This window comes from Salvia miltiorrhiza, chromosome 2 (assembly GCF_028751815.1).
Source record: "Salvia miltiorrhiza cultivar Shanhuang (shh) chromosome 2, IMPLAD_Smil_shh, whole genome shotgun sequence".
NCBI classification, from domain to species: domain Eukaryota; kingdom Viridiplantae; phylum Streptophyta; class Magnoliopsida; order Lamiales; family Lamiaceae; genus Salvia; species Salvia miltiorrhiza.
The window spans coordinates 4,200,989-4,218,130 of record NC_080388.1 but is presented as its reverse complement, the minus strand read 5'-3'; the positions used below and the strand labels follow the sequence as shown (position 1 = coordinate 4,218,130).

The following is a 17,142-nucleotide window of genomic DNA, read 5'->3' as shown; positions in this document are numbered from 1 at the left end:
TGTGGTTTCTTCTTTCTTGATATAGCAGCTGCTTCAAAAATTGAAGGTGCAAGCTTTTCTGAGTAGGGTTGAGAAAGTGTAATTGTGGCAAAGCATGGCTTTTGTATATATGTAGTGTTTGAAATTTGTAAACTTTGTTGTATCACATTCTGATTAGGATGTTTTGCTATCTGTCAGAAAAAATCTCTGGCAGTTTGAGCCATTGTTTTTCTATTTTCATTAATACATCCCATAAATATTTGATGCATTTTAACATGAGATATTTGAGAGTTTTGGTGGAAAAGATGAAGAATGCTGCTGAAAATTTGATGGATTTAAGTTTGAGAAATATTGACTACTTTAATCTTATTTTGTAGAAGCTTTAATGAAAACAATTTTTGTTGTTCCTAATCCAAAGGATTTATCCACTAGAGCATTAGTAGAAATGGAGATTATTATTAAGTAACAAAATAAATTTTTAAATGGTTGATAAAATAAAACTAATTATATAAGATGATTTCTCGAATTTTATTTCTAATAATAATAATAATAATAATACATTAAGGCTTTAAATTAGATAGTATTAAGTTTATCAAATTTTGTATAACAAAAAAAGTATGTTTTCTAACTGGAAAAGATATAGATTAAAAAAAAAAAAAAAGAAGAAGCAAAATATAAATTCTATTTCCTTTTCCGCATAAAGTCTATTCCCTAATGTTCTAACCCTTTTCCCCCCTTCTCAAATCGATAAAGCTTCCCCACCCAAAGATAGTTCGTTGCCGACGGGAGGATATCGGCGAGCCACAGCTAATCGGCGACGCGAGTACCTTTTTGTTGACGCGAGTACCTTTCTGTTTCAGCTGTGTGTCATTTAATTTGATGGTGGGTTTGTTTCAAGATTAAGAGTTCACCTATTTTTGTGTCGAATTTTTACGATCGTTTGAAGGTCGTGGATTTTTAGGATTTCATGTCACAAATTCTTATTCAATCTTGTTTTGCAGTATGGAGGGCCTTTTTCTGAAACGCTATCACACCGCTAGTTGTAATAGGAATTACTTATCGTTACTTTCTGGGGAAGACTGGTCTGTGTGTGAAAATCATGAAACTATCATGCTTCCTTTCGCTAGAAATTCTAATATTGATGGTAGTAGTTGTGGTGGGTTGATGTATTTTGACAACTTTGGGGGTAGGATTATAATTTGCAATCCAGCGACCAAAACTTTCGAACCCCTTGATCCGCCCAAGTTCCCACACCCTCCTATTATGATAATTTTCTGTGGTAGTGGATTTGGATACGACCCTATATTGGATGATTATAAGGTTGTAAGACATTACTATCATAGTTACTTCGGGTGTATAAAGAACCCAGGTCGTGATTCGAAGCATGTAGTTGAGGTATTTTCGCTGAAAAATCATTTTTGGAAGGAGATTGAGGGCCCCGTTGTGGATGATGATCTCATTCCTACAGATTGTATGACTGGCATTCATGTTGATGGGGTTTGTTATTGGACATCATGTATATGTGTTATATCATTCGATTTTACGGATGAATGTTTCTCCTCCTTTGATTTACCAATGAAGAATCAGGACGAGGATTTCTTGCATTATCTTATCAAAGTTACTGACATGCTGGGTGTTTTTCGCTATGAGAGACCTCCACCACTTGGTCCCGAGTATGTTGGATTTTCTACCACTTTTGAGCTTCTGGTAAGGAAAGAAAGCTCATGGGTTCCTTGGTGTAATATTGATCTTTATAATGTTGTGAGGAGGCCGCTACTACTGTTCAATGAAGGTCAAATTTTGTTTCTTGAAAAACAAGTTAGTGAGCATCTCTACCAACTAGTAGTTTATGATTTCAAAACAGAGAAGTTGGAGGAACTAGATATATATGATTATCCTGAACAGATGACGATCATGCCTTATGTTGAGACCAGATTTTCGCTACGATATCCAAAACCAATGGATGGGTATGATTCTGGTTTCTAAGTTAATTTTCTTAATTTTTATTCTATCTGTTGACTGTTGAAATGAGTATAATAATGGTAATGTTCCTTGAATAACATATGTGTTCAATCATAGTTTTCTATTGATTACTTATGTCAAATTCATTATAACAGATCATATAGTAAGGATGAGGAGAAGGAGGAGAACAATGACAGGATATTGGAGTGGAGGAGGAAGAGGTGGATGAGGATCAGGAAGATAAAGAGGAGGACAAAGATCATGATGATGATTCGCCCCAAGTGGTGGATAATGTTGAAGACCTATGTGAAGAGGGCGATCAGGGCTGATTCAATGTACAATGATTAAAGTTATGTTAGAATGATTAGTAGTGTTAGAATTGGCTCAATAATAGGCATAAGTGTTTAGCGAGATGAGAGCTTTTGCTTAGAATGCAATTTTAGTGTTTTGCTACTGTGGGCTTTTGCAATTGAGCTTTTTCATGCAAAAATTTTTAGTGTTTTGCTACTGTGGGCTTTTGCAATTGAGCTTTTTCATGCAAAAATTAGTGAAAATGGAAGTTTCTTGATGTGGGATTTGACTACAAATGTGTGTAATCTTACTTATTTTGATGTGCATGTGTTCATTCAAGAAACTGGGAGCTTGATCTCCTTGCTTTTTGATCGGGTGATCTTCATGTGTGGCGTTGATTTCTAGTGTTTATGTACATTTCTGTTTTCATTTTCTAGGTTTCTTGAATTACATGCATTATAGTAGATTTAGTCCTTCAAATGCTCTGCAACAGTTTAATTTTTGCTTTATTCGGTATTGAATCATTTGAATCTCAATTGCAATTTGTGTATGTGAACTGTGTGTGAACGCAATGTTGTGAATTGAGTACTCTTGTTAATGTTAAATGAGGGTTACTAAACTAAATTTGTGATACAACTTAGTTCTAAAATCCATTTCTTGTTGTGAATTGTGATCAAGAAGGATGGGAGAGAGCTGAGACGGGTTAGTGGGTTAACTTCTGCTGTTCGTGATTAACTTGTGAAATTGCCTTCAATTGATAAACATAATCGCTAATTTGCGACGACAATTAGCACCGGCGGCGGCAGCCGCCGGCAATTACCGACTGCACGGCGGCGGCAAAAATGGCGACCCGTTTTTTGCCCTTTACCGGCGAATTACCGACGGCGTAAGCTCCGCTGCTAATTAGCGGCGCCGCTGCCGCCGCTAATTTGAATAATATTTATTATTAATTAATTTAATAATATTTATTTATTACCGAAGGCTACCGACGGCGTGTGGCCGCTGCTAACCACCGGCGACAGGGCCGCCGGTGACATCCGGCAATAGCACCACCGGCGTCCGGCCAATATTACCGGTGGCATTTGCCACCGCCGCTATTCACCGACGGCAAATGCCGTCGGTAATATATATTTTTTTTCCAATTTTTTTTTAATTTCTTTCTTTTTATTCTTTTGTTTATTTTTTTTCCCGAATTTGTTGGGTTTTTTATATCTATTTAAATAAATAAATTTTATCACAATTCTTAATAAAATAAATACATAGTATCATAAGTAGAATCCCAACTAATCACTCTTCAATTGAAAAATCTAAATAAGACTCTTCTCTAATCTAGTTTGGAATCAAGAATCTTAAGTAGAATCTTGTAATTATAACTTAGGGTTTTTGCAAATAAAATCACGAATAACTTAGGGTTTTTACAATTTCGTCCCCTCCAGCCACCAGAGTGATGAGTTAAAGCTTACGTGGAATATTTTGCCACGTAACTAATTGTTGTGAAAAATTAAAATACTGACTAAGATTAAAATAAAATTAAAACCTAATTCTTTTATTTTCCGTCAAACCCGTTTCAATATACCCCAATTTTCCCTGTCAAAAGCCATGCACCCATAAACCTACATGGAATAAAAAAAACCAAACACGCCATCCAAAAGCTTTCTTATCGTATACAATCTTTAGAAGATTTCCTATTATTTTCGACCTTTCCTTTCCCAGCTCGGCACAGAGGACCTGCAATATCTCCAGGCGACTCCAGCTGTGCAGCACTTCCGTCATACACAAGTTCCCTCTTTTGTTCCATACTCAACTTACTGCACTTTGATGGATCAAACACCAACTCTGGGATTCAAATAAATGTCATCACGATTATTTAATACTCACAATAAGTTGACTTGGGACATGAAATGACAAAAGAATCTTATATAATTATAACTTAAGAATGTTAATTTGATTAGTGATTCACTCATCACTCATCACTAATACTTATTATTGTGTATAAACTAGATTGATTAACGGCAACAATGCTCTAGCAACTCTCCGCCGATCAACGGCAACAATGTCGGCGGCGTCCGATCGCCGCCAGTAATCACATTACCGACGAGGACTTTACCGGCAGCAGCTCGCCGTCGGTAACGTGTTTTCCAGCCTCCGTGTCCCGATTACCAACGGCAAATGTCGTTGGTAATCGCGCGTTTTTTTGTAGTGAAAATAACTGCTATTAATTAAACTATGTTGTCATAATAAATAGATTGCATATAAACTACTAAATTTTCAAAGAATTCTCGTTTTAAACACTAACATTAAAATATGTATTAAAATTACTCAACTATTATTTTTTTTTCTTTTTTTTTTTTGCTATCTCGCCAATTTTTCAGCCAAAGTTAGCGCTGAAGTAACCATCTGAAATGATGATATCTTGCCCATTTTACTATCTTTGCAAACCGTTGACCGTTGATTAAGTAATCAGCAATTTTGGACTCATTATTTTAAGGGCTATTTGAGCACTAAGTTTGGCTAGAAAATTGATGCGATAGTAAAATGAGAAATAATTAATAATTGAATAATTTTAATATAGATTTTGAAGTTGACGTGCAAAATGAGAATAACTAATATATATATACAATGATTCTTAGTCTTACAACCACATAAATTTATTCAAATGCGAAAGCCATCCCTGAATATTGCACATATATATTTAAAGTATATAATCAAATTCATATTGACTGATCATTTATTTATTTATTATGCAACTGCAGCACAAGAGTTTAATAATGTAGCACAGTCATATTAGATTGGAAGACTGCATAGCCGGTCGCGGGATCAAAGGAAAGAGTCTCGTACGTTACGTAACCGCGGGCTAGCCGGAATTTTCCGGTGCCGCCCACCACCGCCACCTCCGACACCCCCTCAAACGTCGAGTAAGAGCCTTGTAATTCCAATGTGCTGCCTTTATACTTGCCATTGATAAACACAACCGACGCTAGCCACAGACCATGGGTCCTATCTAGGTCCGTTATGACGTAAAAGCCCCGGCCCCTTGCGATTGGGGCCGAGCCTTCCTCGATCCCTTCGGTTATAGGGTCGTCCGAGACGAACATGGCTCCGAACCTAGAGAAGTTCAGGGGGAAGCTCGACGGGCCCGGGATCTCGATCGTGTTCGCATTCGGGCCACCGGAAAAATCTTTGTAGTAGAGTGTCATTTCGGTCTCTTTGAGATGGCCTAGCTTTGCCTTAGAATATGTAAAAATGGTGAGAAATAGAAGTGCAAATAATGTGATTTTGATGGATGTCATAGCCTTAAAATTTGAGAACTCAAATTCAAGATTATTTTGAGTTTTGTGTGATTTGGATATCACTTTTCAAGACTAGTAATTTATAGCCGCGAGGGTTTGAACAAATGAGCACGTGAAATAGAGTTGCCAACTAATAGTGTCTTATTATAAAATGGTAGCGTACGGATTAGTTCGAGTTTAAATTTTTTTAAGGCCAATATTATAGAACGGTTTCCAAAAATATGCTAATTTTTTATTTTAGCTTCTAGAACCAGACCAATTATTATAAATTTCGACAATTTTGCCCCACATCTTTGCCAAATTCGGTGTCTATAGGCCACATTTAGGGCCGGTCCTAATGTGACCTAAAATGGCACAATTGGGGCCAAATATGGGCCACGAACACCAAAATTTAAAGTAATTGGTCTATTTCTATAAGTTCGAAGAAAAAAATTAGTCTACTTTTACAAGCCGCACAAAAATAGTGGCTTTTGAGTGTCTTTTGGTGGATTTTAATGCATAATTCCTGCTTATTATTACCTTTTGGAGTTAATTATGGAACTAATGAATTATTTTAATGGTTTTTGATAGGTTTGGGATAAAAGCTTCGATTTTTCAGAAGACTTTTTGAAGTTGTGAAGCTGTAAAGAGAGAGCTGTGCGAACATGCTGAGAAGGATGCCCATACCACCCAACGCGTCCGAACTGACTTGATTTATTGTTGAAGTGGCGAGAAGAGAGATTGGGCAGCCTTTGTTTTCCCTTAAATGGGCTTTAACTAATGTTATTAATTTATTTTATGGTTTGACTTAAGTTACCATCCTTTGGGCTTGTGCGCCCAATTATTGCCTTTTATATTAGTTTAGGGTTTCATCTTATTTAAGGAGGTAACTTATTTAAACAAGGGGCATGCATGAACTTGAGATATCAGACGACACTTTTAGGGATAGCAGCCTGGGGGCGTGACTTTCAGCACTTTATTCAAGTTTCTCTTTTTTTCTTTATTTCTCGTATTTATTTATTTTGTTTGATTTATTTTTGTATGAGTTTTAGCTAATTCTTTTATTCCAGCAACGATTAGGGAAGCACTAGCAAGATTATTTTGTGAGATCTAATTTGTTCTTATACTTTATTTTATGCTTGTATCTGTGATTCTCCGTGTTTATCGTCATTAATTGTTTTAATCCATTAGGTAGTGCGCAATATTTAGTGGGTTAGAATTAATTATATAGTCAATTGAACCGGCCATCCGTAATTGTGGTTTAGGTTTGATTAGTGGTAAATTGACACATCAGGGTCAAGGGAAAAGCAGTCTTAATTCAATAATCCCGCGTCAGAGTTTATTGGTTTGAATCGGGTTTCTCTAGAAATTAATCCTGTCGACTCATTAAATCTATAGAGCGTCTCTTACGGTTGTCAGTCGATTAGGGTAGTAATTAGTGAAGCGTCTTCCTAATTACCGAATAATTAAAGGAGAAATAAGATCACGTCAGAAGCGTCTTCGGTGGTTATAACTGGTTTGCTTGCATGAATTAAAGATATATTTGCATCAATGATCAGAATAATTAAGCTAGGGTGGACTTAATTGATTGCTGGAATTCTTTATTAATTGTTGGAGTTTTCTATTTATTTCTTTAGGATTAGAACCTTTGCAATTCTTTTGGGTTTTATTTATTTATTTCTATTTTAGTATTTTCATATTTTTCCCATAAATTTCGTTTTTGTTGAGTTTCTTTGCAGGTTGAATTTTAGGAGAATTCTCATCGATCCCTTGGGAGACGATCTTGCTTACTGCTATCTGCGCAGTGTGGGCATACCGGCTGACCGCCGGATATTTTTGGTGTAAAACGACGCACCAAATTTTGGCGCCGTTGCCGGGGATCGATTTTTAAGTAGTAATTTTCCTATTATTTCGATTTGCTTTTTTATTTTATTTATTTTTGTTTGATGTTGATCTATAGCTGAAATTGAGATGTCTGAAGATGGGGATGATGACCGTGATGACATTCTGCCACCACCACCGTTGATAAGAGAGTTGGGCCGCCGCAAGAGAAGTCATCCGCTATGCATTGTGTTGCCCACGATTAATCAAAATGCTGAAATCAAGTCTGACTTCATTCAAGTTCTTCCAAAATTCAGCAACTCGCTTGGAGAGAGTGCACATAAACATCTTGCTGAATTTGATTTAGTTTGCACTACTTTACGCCCTCAAGGTTTTCCTGAAGATCATGTAAGATTACTAACTTTTCCTCATACATTGCAGGGTAGAGCTCGAGATTGGTTGTTTGATCTATCACCTGGATCAATCAGAACTTGGAACGACTTAGAGGAGCAGTTCTTGCGTAAATTCTTTTCAGAATCAAAGGCTGCAAATCTAAGAATAGCTATTAGTAGCATCAAGCAAAGGCAACAAGAGTGTTTGTCTGATTATTGGGAGAGATTTCAACAATTATGTCATAGATGTCCTAACCACGGATTTTCTGATTATCAGTTGCTCATTAATTATTTTTATCGTGGTATGTCTTCTTTTGACAGGAGGATTGTTGATGCTGCTTGTGGAGGAAGTTTGACCAACAAGACCTTAGATGAAGCAAAACAATTGATTTTTGATATGGTCACCAATGGTCAACAATATGAGGATAAGGATGATGATAGGTACAGGCCGGTCAACAGAGCAGAAGATGTATGTGTGAATGAGAAACTCGATGCTCTAACTTCCTTAGTTAGAGGTCTGGTTGGAGCTCAAATTCAGAAGGATAATCATCCAAATTTCAGCTGGAATCATTCGCCTGAATTTTTCACCAGCGCACAGCCGCAGGCTAGGCGGTATGCCCATACCGACCGCCCAGAGCCCAGTATGAGCGATATTCTTCAGAGTCTGGCACAGAGCAGCCAGATTGTTAACAATTTGGTGCAAAGTCAGCAAGCTTTTCAGCAAGAGACGCAAGCTGCGTTGGGTAGTATGGGCACACAGGTCACTCTGCTCACCACTCAAGTGAACAAGTTGCAAGCAAATCTTGGAAAACTTCCATCTCAAGAAGAAGTACATTCCAAGGAGTATGTTTATGCTATGAATTTAATGAGTGAGGAAGATTTCTTTGATCCAAAGCCCATGGAAGATAAAAAGGAGAAGAAAGAGCAAGAAAGTGCTAACCCTTTTCCGCATAAAGTCTATTCCCTAATGTTCTAACCCTTTTCCCCCCTTCTCAAATCGATAAAGCTTCCCCACCCAAAGATAGTTCGTTGCCGACGGGAGGATATCGGCGAGCCACAGCTAATCGGCGACGCGAGTACCTTTTTGTTGACGCAAGTACCTTTCTGTTTCAGCTGTGTGTCATTTAATTTGATGGTGGGTTTGTTTCAAGATTAAGAGTTCACCTATTTTTGTGTCGAATTTTTACGATCGTTTGAAGGTCGTGGATTTTTAGGATTTCATGTCACAAATTCTTATTCAATCTTGTTTTGCAGTATGGAGGGCCTTTTTCTGAAACGCTATCACACCGCTAGTTGTAATAGGAATTACTTATCGTTACTTTCTGGGGAAGACTGGTCTGTGTGTGAAAATCATGAAACTATCATGCTTCCTTTCGCTAGAAATTCTAATATTGATGGTAGTAGTTGTGGTGGGTTGATGTATTTTGACAACTTTGGGGGTAGGATTATAATTTGCAATCCAGCGACCAAAACTTTCGAACCCCTTGATCCGCCCAAGTTCCCACACCCTCCTATTATGATAATTTTCTGTGGTAGTGGATTTGGATACGACCCTATATTGGATGATTATAAGGTTGTAAGACATTACTATCATAGTTACTTCGGGTGTATAAAGAACCCAGGTCGTGATTCGAAGCATGTAGTTGAGGTATTTTCGCTGAAAAATCATTTTTGGAAGGAGATTGAGGGCCCCGTTGTGGATGATGATCTCATTCCTACAGATTGTATGACTGGCATTCATGTTGATGGGGTTTGTTATTGGACATCATGTATATGTGTTATATCATTCGATTTTACGGATGAATGTTTCTCCTCCTTTGATTTACCAATGAAGAATCAGGACGAGGATTTCTTGCATTATCTTATCAAAGTTACTGACATGCTGGGTGTTTTTCGCTATGAGAGACCTCCACCACTTGGTCCCGAGTATGTTGGATTTTCTACCACTTTTGAGCTTCTGGTAAGGAAAGAAAGCTCATGGGTTCCTTGGTGTAATATTGATCTTTATAATGTTGTGAGGAGGCCGCTACTACTGTTCAATGAAGGTCAAATTTTGTTTCTTGAAAAACAAGTTAGTGAGCATCTCTACCAACTAGTAGTTTATGATTTCAAAACAGAGAAGTTGGAGGAACTAGATATATATGATTATCCTGAACAGATGACGATCATGCCTTATGTTGAGACCAGATTTTCGCTACGATATCCAAAACCAATGGATGGGTATGATTCTGGTTTCTAAGTTAATTTTCTTAATTTTTATTCTATCTGTTGACTGTTGAAATGAGTATAATAATGGTAATGTTCCTTGAATAACATATGTGTTCAATCATAGTTTTCTATTGATTACTTATGTCAAATTCATTATAACAGATCATATAGTAAGGATGAGGAGAAGGAGGAGAACAATGACAGGATATTGGAGTGGAGGAGGAAGAGGTGGATGAGGATCAGGAAGATAAAGAGGAGGACAAAGATCATGATGATGATTCGCCCCAAGTGGTGGATAATGTTGAAGACCTATGTGAAGAGGGCGATCAGGGCTGATTCAATGTACAATGATTAAAGTTATGTTAGAATGATTAGTAGTGTTAGAATTGGCTCAATAATAGGCATAAGTGTTTAGCGAGATGAGAGCTTTTGCTTAGAATGCAATTTTAGTGTTTTGCTACTGTGGGCTTTTGCAATTGAGCTTTTTCATGCAAAAATTTTTAGTGTTTTGCTACTGTGGGCTTTTGCAATTGAGCTTTTTCATGCAAAAATTAGTGAAAATGGAAGTTTCTTGATGTGGGATTTGACTACAAATGTGTGTAATCTTACTTATTTTGATGTGCATGTGTTCATTCAAGAAACTGGGAGCTTGATCTCCTTGCTTTTTGATCGGGTGATCTTCATGTGTGGCGTTGATTTCTAGTGTTTATGTACATTTCTGTTTTCATTTTCTAGGTTTCTTGAATTACATGCATTATAGTAGATTTAGTCCTTCAAATGCTCTGCAACAGTTTAATTTTTGCTTTATTCGGTATTGAATCATTTGAATCTCAATTGCAATTTGTGTATGTGAACTGTGTGTGAACGCAATGTTGTGAATTGAGTACTCTTGTTAATGTTAAATGAGGGTTACTAAACTAAATTTGTGATACAACTTAGTTCTAAAATCCATTTCTTGTTGTGAATTGTGATCAAGAAGGATGGGAGAGAGCTGAGACGGGTTAGTGGGTTAACTTCTGCTGTTCGTGATTAACTTGTGAAATTGCCTTCAATTGATAAACATAATCGCTAATTTGCGACGACAATTAGCACCGGCGGCGGCAGCCGCCGGCAATTACCGACTGCACGGCGGCGGCAAAAATGGCGACCCGTTTTTTGCCCTTTACCGGCGAATTACCGACGGCGTAAGCTCCGCTGCTAATTAGCGGCGCCGCTGCCGCCGCTAATTTGAATAATATTTATTATTAATTAATTTAATAATATTTATTTATTACCGAAGGCTACCGACGGCGTGTGGCCGCTGCTAACCACCGGCGACAGGGCCGCCGGTGACATCCGGCAATAGCACCACCGGCGTCCGGCCAATATTACCGGTGGCATTTGCCACCGCCGCTATTCACCGACGGCAAATGCCGTCGGTAATATATATTTTTTTTCCAATTTTTTTTTAATTTCTTTCTTTTTATTCTTTTGTTTATTTTTTTTCCCGAATTTGTTGGGTTTTTTATATCTATTTAAATAAATAAATTTTATCACAATTCTTAATAAAATAAATACATAGTATCATAAGTAGAATCCCAACTAATCACTCTTCAATTGAAAAATCTAAATAAGACTCTTCTCTAATCTAGTTTGGAATCAAGAATCTTAAGTAGAATCTTGTAATTATAACTTAGGGTTTTTGCAAATAAAATCACGAATAACTTAGGGTTTTTACAATTTCGTCCCCTCCAGCCACCAGAGTGATGAGTTAAAGCTTACGTGGAATATTTTGCCACGTAACTAATTGTTGTGAAAAATTAAAATACTGACTAAGATTAAAATAAAATTAAAACCTAATTCTTTTATTTTCCGTCAAACCCGTTTCAATATACCCCAATTTTCCCTGTCAAAAGCCATGCACCCATAAACCTACATGGAATAAAAAAAACCAAACACGCCATCCAAAAGCTTTCTTATCGTATACAATCTTTAGAAGATTTCCTATTATTTTCGACCTTTCCTTTCCCAGCTCGGCACAGAGGACCTGCAATATCTCCAGGCGACTCCAGCTGTGCAGCACTTCCGTCATACACAAGTTCCCTCTTTTGTTCCATACTCAACTTACTGCACTTTGATGGATCAAACACCAACTCTGGGATTCAAATAAATGTCATCACGATTATTTAATACTCACAATAAGTTGACTTGGGACATGAAATGACAAAAGAATCTTATATAATTATAACTTAAGAATGTTAATTTGATTAGTGATTCACTCATCACTCATCACTAATACTTATTATTGTGTATAAACTAGATTGATTAACGGCAACAATGCTCTAGCAACTCTCCGCCGATCAACGGCAACAATGTCGGCGGCGTCCGATCGCCGCCAGTAATCACATTACCGACGAGGACTTTACCGGCAGCAGCTCGCCGTCGGTAACGTGTTTTCCAGCCTCCGTGTCCCGATTACCAACGGCAAATGTCGTTGGTAATCGCGCGTTTTTTTGTAGTGAAAATAACTGCTATTAATTAAACTATGTTGTCATAATAAATAGATTGCATATAAACTACTAAATTTTCAAAGAATTCTCGTTTTAAACACTAACATTAAAATATGTATTAAAATTACTCAACTATTATTTTTTTTTCTTTTTTTTTTTTGCTATCTCGCCAATTTTTCAGCCAAAGTTAGCGCTGAAGTAACCATCTGAAATGATGATATCTTGCCCATTTTACTATCTTTGCAAACCGTTGACCGTTGATTAAGTAATCAGCAATTTTGGACTCATTATTTTAAGGGCTATTTGAGCACTAAGTTTGGCTAGAAAATTGATGCGATAGTAAAATGAGAAATAATTAATAATTGAATAATTTTAATATAGATTTTGAAGTTGACGTGCAAAATGAGAATAACTAATATATATATACAATGATTCTTAGTCTTACAACCACATAAATTTATTCAAATGCGAAAGCCATCCCTGAATATTGCACATATATATTTAAAGTATATAATCAAATTCATATTGACTGATCATTTATTTATTTATTATGCAACTGCAGCACAAGAGTTTAATAATGTAGCACAGTCATATTAGATTGGAAGACTGCATAGCCGGTCGCGGGATCAAAGGAAAGAGTCTCGTACGTTACGTAACCGCGGGCTAGCCGGAATTTTCCGGTGCCGCCCACCACCGCCACCTCCGACACCCCCTCAAACGTCGAGTAAGAGCCTTGTAATTCCAATGTGCTGCCTTTATACTTGCCATTGATAAACACAACCGACGCTAGCCACAGACCATGGGTCCTATCTAGGTCCGTTATGACGTAAAAGCCCCGGCCCCTTGCGATTGGGGCCGAGCCTTCCTCGATCCCTTCGGTTATAGGGTCGTCCGAGACGAACATGGCTCCGAACCTAGAGAAGTTCAGGGGGAAGCTCGACGGGCCCGGGATCTCGATCGTGTTCGCATTCGGGCCACCGGAAAAATCTTTGTAGTAGAGTGTCATTTCGGTCTCTTTGAGATGGCCTAGCTTTGCCTTAGAATATGTAAAAATGGTGAGAAATAGAAGTGCAAATAATGTGATTTTGATGGATGTCATAGCCTTAAAATTTGAGAACTCAAATTCAAGATTATTTTGAGTTTTGTGTGATTTGGATATCACTTTTCAAGACTAGTAATTTATAGCCGCGAGGGTTTGAACAAATGAGCACGTGAAATAGAGTTGCCAACTAATAGTGTCTTATTATAAAATGGTAGCGTACGGATTAGTTCGAGTTTAAATTTTTTTAAGGCCAATATTATAGAACGGTTTCCAAAAATATGCTAATTTTTTATTTTAGCTTCTAGAACCAGACCAATTATTATAAATTTCGACAATTTTGCCCCACATCTTTGCCAAATTCGGTGTCTATAGGCCACATTTAGGGCCGGTCCTAATGTGACCTAAAATGGCACAATTGGGGCCAAATATGGGCCACGAACACCAAAATTTAAAGTAATTGGTCTATTTCTATAAGTTCGAAGAAAAAAATTAGTCTACTTTTACAAGCCGCACAAAAATAGTGGCTTTTGAGTGTCTTTTGGTGGATTTTAATGCATAATTCCTGCTTATTATTACCTTTTGGAGTTAATTATGGAACTAATGAATTATTTTAATGGTTTTTGATAGGTTTGGGATAAAAGCTTCGATTTTTCAGAAGACTTTTTGAAGTTGTGAAGCTGTAAAGAGAGAGCTGTGCGAACATGCTGAGAAGGATGCCCATACCACCCAACGCGTCCGAACTGACTTGATTTATTGTTGAAGTGGCGAGAAGAGAGATTGGGCAGCCTTTGTTTTCCCTTAAATGGGCTTTAACTAATGTTATTAATTTATTTTATGGTTTGACTTAAGTTACCATCCTTTGGGCTTGTGCGCCCAATTATTGCCTTTTATATTAGTTTAGGGTTTCATCTTATTTAAGGAGGTAACTTATTTAAACAAGGGGCATGCATGAACTTGAGATATCAGACGACACTTTTAGGGATAGCAGCCTGGGGGCGTGACTTTCAGCACTTTATTCAAGTTTCTCTTTTTTTCTTTATTTCTCGTATTTATTTATTTTGTTTGATTTATTTTTGTATGAGTTTTAGCTAATTCTTTTATTCCAGCAACGATTAGGGAAGCACTAGCAAGATTATTTTGTGAGATCTAATTTGTTCTTATACTTTATTTTATGCTTGTATCTGTGATTCTCCGTGTTTATCGTCATTAATTGTTTTAATCCATTAGGTAGTGCGCAATATTTAGTGGGTTAGAATTAATTATATAGTCAATTGAACCGGCCATCCGTAATTGTGGTTTAGGTTTGATTAGTGGTAAATTGACACATCAGGGTCAAGGGAAAAGCAGTCTTAATTCAATAATCCCGCGTCAGAGTTTATTGGTTTGAATCGGGTTTCTCTAGAAATTAATCCTGTCGACTCATTAAATCTATAGAGCGTCTCTTACGGTTGTCAGTCGATTAGGGTAGTAATTAGTGAAGCGTCTTCCTAATTACCGAATAATTAAAGGAGAAATAAGATCACGTCAGAAGCGTCTTCGGTGGTTATAACTGGTTTGCTTGCATGAATTAAAGATATATTTGCATCAATGATCAGAATAATTAAGCTAGGGTGGACTTAATTGATTGCTGGAATTCTTTATTAATTGTTGGAGTTTTCTATTTATTTCTTTAGGATTAGAACCTTTGCAATTCTTTTGGGTTTTATTTATTTATTTCTATTTTAGTATTTTCATATTTTTCCCATAAATTTCGTTTTTGTTGAGTTTCTTTGCAGGTTGAATTTTAGGAGAATTCTCATCGATCCCTTGGGAGACGATCTTGCTTACTGCTATCTGCGCAGTGTGGGCATACCGGCTGACCGCCGGATATTTTTGGTGTAAAACGACGCACCAAATTTTGGCGCCGTTGCCGGGGATCGATTTTTAAGTAGTAATTTTCCTATTATTTCGATTTGCTTTTTTATTTTATTTATTTTTGTTTGATGTTGATCTATAGCTGAAATTGAGATGTCTGAAGATGGGGATGATGACCGTGATGACATTCTGCCACCACCACCGTTGATAAGAGAGTTGGGCCGCCGCAAGAGAAGTCATCCGCTATGCATTGTGTTGCCCACGATTAATCAAAATGCTGAAATCAAGTCTGACTTCATTCAAGTTCTTCCAAAATTCAGCAACTCGCTTGGAGAGAGTGCACATAAACATCTTGCTGAATTTGATTTAGTTTGCACTACTTTACGCCCTCAAGGTTTTCCTGAAGATCATGTAAGATTACTAACTTTTCCTCATACATTGCAGGGTAGAGCTCGAGATTGGTTGTTTGATCTATCACCTGGATCAATCAGAACTTGGAACGACTTAGAGGAGCAGTTCTTGCGTAAATTCTTTTCAGAATCAAAGGCTGCAAATCTAAGAATAGCTATTAGTAGCATCAAGCAAAGGCAACAAGAGTGTTTGTCTGATTATTGGGAGAGATTTCAACAATTATGTCATAGATGTCCTAACCACGGATTTTCTGATTATCAGTTGCTCATTAATTATTTTTATCGTGGTATGTCTTCTTTTGACAGGAGGATTGTTGATGCTGCTTGTGGAGGAAGTTTGACCAACAAGACCTTAGATGAAGCAAAACAATTGATTTTTGATATGGTCACCAATGGTCAACAATATGAGGATAAGGATGATGATAGGTACAGGCCGGTCAACAGAGCAGAAGATGTATGTGTGAATGAGAAACTCGATGCTCTAACTTCCTTAGTTAGAGGTCTGGTTGGAGCTCAAATTCAGAAGGATAATCATCCAAATTTCAGCTGGAATCATTCGCCTGAATTTTTCACCAGCGCACAGCCGCAGGCTAGGCGGTATGCCCATACCGACCGCCCAGAGCCCAGTATGAGCGATATTCTTCAGAGTCTGGCACAGAGCAGCCAGATTGTTAACAATTTGGTGCAAAGTCAGCAAGCTTTTCAGCAAGAGACGCAAGCTGCGTTGGGTAGTATGGGCACACAGGTCACTCTGCTCACCACTCAAGTGAACAAGTTGCAAGCAAATCTTGGAAAACTTCCATCTCAAGAAGAAGTACATTCCAAGGAGTATGTTTATGCTATGAATTTAATGAGTGAGGAAGATTTCTTTGATCCAAAGCCCATGGAAGATAAAAAGGAGAAGAAAGAGCAAGAAAGTGCTCAGAATGATGAAGTTGTCGAAGAGGCACAACAATATGAAAATCTCTCTTATTCTGAGGTAAGTGTTGAATCTGAAATTTATAATTCTAAAGCATTAATTTCTCTCACTTTTCCTTTCAGGTTGGCTCAACATAAGAATGGAAATGAGGAAAATGAGATTCTGGAAATATTCAAGAAGGATAAAGAAGAACCACCAGAATGTTATGCTGAAATTCAAGGGTGTAAAGTGCAGCTGAACCCCACCAATCACGTTCTCACTCAGCATCTGTCACGCAGTATGCCCATACCGACCAACACTGGACAGATTGTGCCTTCGATTGTGAAATTGTCAAAGCGAAAAATTGAAACCACCTGATGATTGATGCAGTTCCAGGGAAGTTGTTTTTAGTTTGCTTTCATTTTTTTTTTCTTTTCTTTTATGCTTTCTTTGTTTTGTGTTTTCGTTGTTAGTTTTTCTCACACAATGAGGACATTGTATTGTCTAAGTGTGGGGGAGTTTTTATG

The 17,142-nt window shown here is 37.4% G+C and overlaps 6 protein-coding genes across 7 annotated transcripts; 4 read left to right on the top strand and 2 right to left on the bottom strand.

The window, feature by feature from the left end:
- Nucleotides 1–672: 672 nt before the first annotated feature.
- Nucleotides 673–2,509, top strand: LOC131012744 (uncharacterized). 2 transcript variants are annotated; one of them, XM_057940747.1, is made up of 3 exons: nucleotides 673–861; nucleotides 981–1,946; nucleotides 2,097–2,509. In XM_057940747.1, exons 2-3 carry the CDS (start codon nucleotides 982–984, stop codon nucleotides 2,287–2,289), a joined length of 1,158 nt encoding a protein of 385 aa, XP_057796730.1. In that variant the 5' UTR covers nucleotides 673–861; nucleotide 981; the 3' UTR covers nucleotides 2,290–2,509. The 2 variants fall into 2 exon arrangements, with proteins under 2 accessions (XP_057796730.1, XP_057796729.1); XM_057940746.1 differs by having other exon boundaries at nucleotides 673–1,946.
- Nucleotides 2,510–4,994: 2,485 nt separating this feature from the next.
- On the bottom strand, nucleotides 4,995–5,429 carry LOC131007864 (dirigent protein 22-like). Its single transcript, XM_057934778.1, has one exon. The coding sequence runs from the start codon at nucleotides 5,427–5,429 to the stop codon at nucleotides 4,995–4,997; it is 435 nt and encodes a 144-aa protein (XP_057790761.1).
- A 2,043-nt stretch (nucleotides 5,430–7,472) lies between these two features.
- LOC131007863 (uncharacterized) lies at nucleotides 7,473–8,690 on the top strand. The gene has a single exon (XM_057934777.1). The coding sequence runs from the start codon at nucleotides 7,473–7,475 to the stop codon at nucleotides 8,688–8,690; it is 1,218 nt and encodes a 405-aa protein (XP_057790760.1).
- Nucleotides 8,691–8,813: 123 nt separating this feature from the next.
- Nucleotides 8,814–10,497, top strand: LOC131012746 (uncharacterized). The gene is made up of 2 exons (XM_057940748.1): nucleotides 8,814–9,934; nucleotides 10,085–10,497. The coding sequence occupies exons 1-2, from the start codon at nucleotides 8,970–8,972 to the stop codon at nucleotides 10,275–10,277; spliced, it is 1,158 nt and encodes a 385-aa protein (XP_057796731.1). The 5' UTR covers nucleotides 8,814–8,969; the 3' UTR covers nucleotides 10,278–10,497.
- Nucleotides 10,498–12,982: 2,485 nt separating this feature from the next.
- LOC131007862 (dirigent protein 22-like) lies at nucleotides 12,983–13,417 on the bottom strand. The gene has a single exon (XM_057934776.1). It carries the CDS (start codon nucleotides 13,415–13,417, stop codon nucleotides 12,983–12,985), a length of 435 nt encoding a protein of 144 aa, XP_057790759.1.
- Nucleotides 13,418–15,460: 2,043 nt separating this feature from the next.
- On the top strand, nucleotides 15,461–16,993 carry LOC131007861 (uncharacterized). Its single transcript, XM_057934775.1, has one exon. The coding sequence runs from the start codon at nucleotides 15,461–15,463 to the stop codon at nucleotides 16,991–16,993; it is 1,533 nt and encodes a 510-aa protein (XP_057790758.1).
- The last annotated feature ends 149 nt before the right edge of the window (nucleotides 16,994–17,142 follow it).

Bases quoted from the DNA above. Each gene is read 5' to 3' on its own strand.
- LOC131007863 (XM_057934777.1), top strand. From the start codon at position 7,473: ATGTCTGAAGATGGGGATGATGACCGTGATGACATTCTGCCACCACCA.
- LOC131012744 (XM_057940747.1), top strand. From the start codon at position 982: ATGGAGGGCCTTTTTCTGAAACGCTATCACACCGCTAGTTGTAATAGG. The intron at 1,947-2,096 runs GTATGATTCTGG...TCATTATAACAG, and splicing joins TATCCAAAACCAATGGATGG to ATCATATAGTAAGGATGAGG.
- LOC131007861 (XM_057934775.1), top strand. From the start codon at position 15,461: ATGTCTGAAGATGGGGATGATGACCGTGATGACATTCTGCCACCACCA.
- LOC131012746 (XM_057940748.1), top strand. From the start codon at position 8,970: ATGGAGGGCCTTTTTCTGAAACGCTATCACACCGCTAGTTGTAATAGG. The intron at 9,935-10,084 runs GTATGATTCTGG...TCATTATAACAG, and splicing joins TATCCAAAACCAATGGATGG to ATCATATAGTAAGGATGAGG.
- LOC131007864 (XM_057934778.1), bottom strand. From the start codon at position 5,429: ATGACACTCTACTACAAAGATTTTTCCGGTGGCCCGAATGCGAACACG.
- LOC131007862 (XM_057934776.1), bottom strand. From the start codon at position 13,417: ATGACACTCTACTACAAAGATTTTTCCGGTGGCCCGAATGCGAACACG.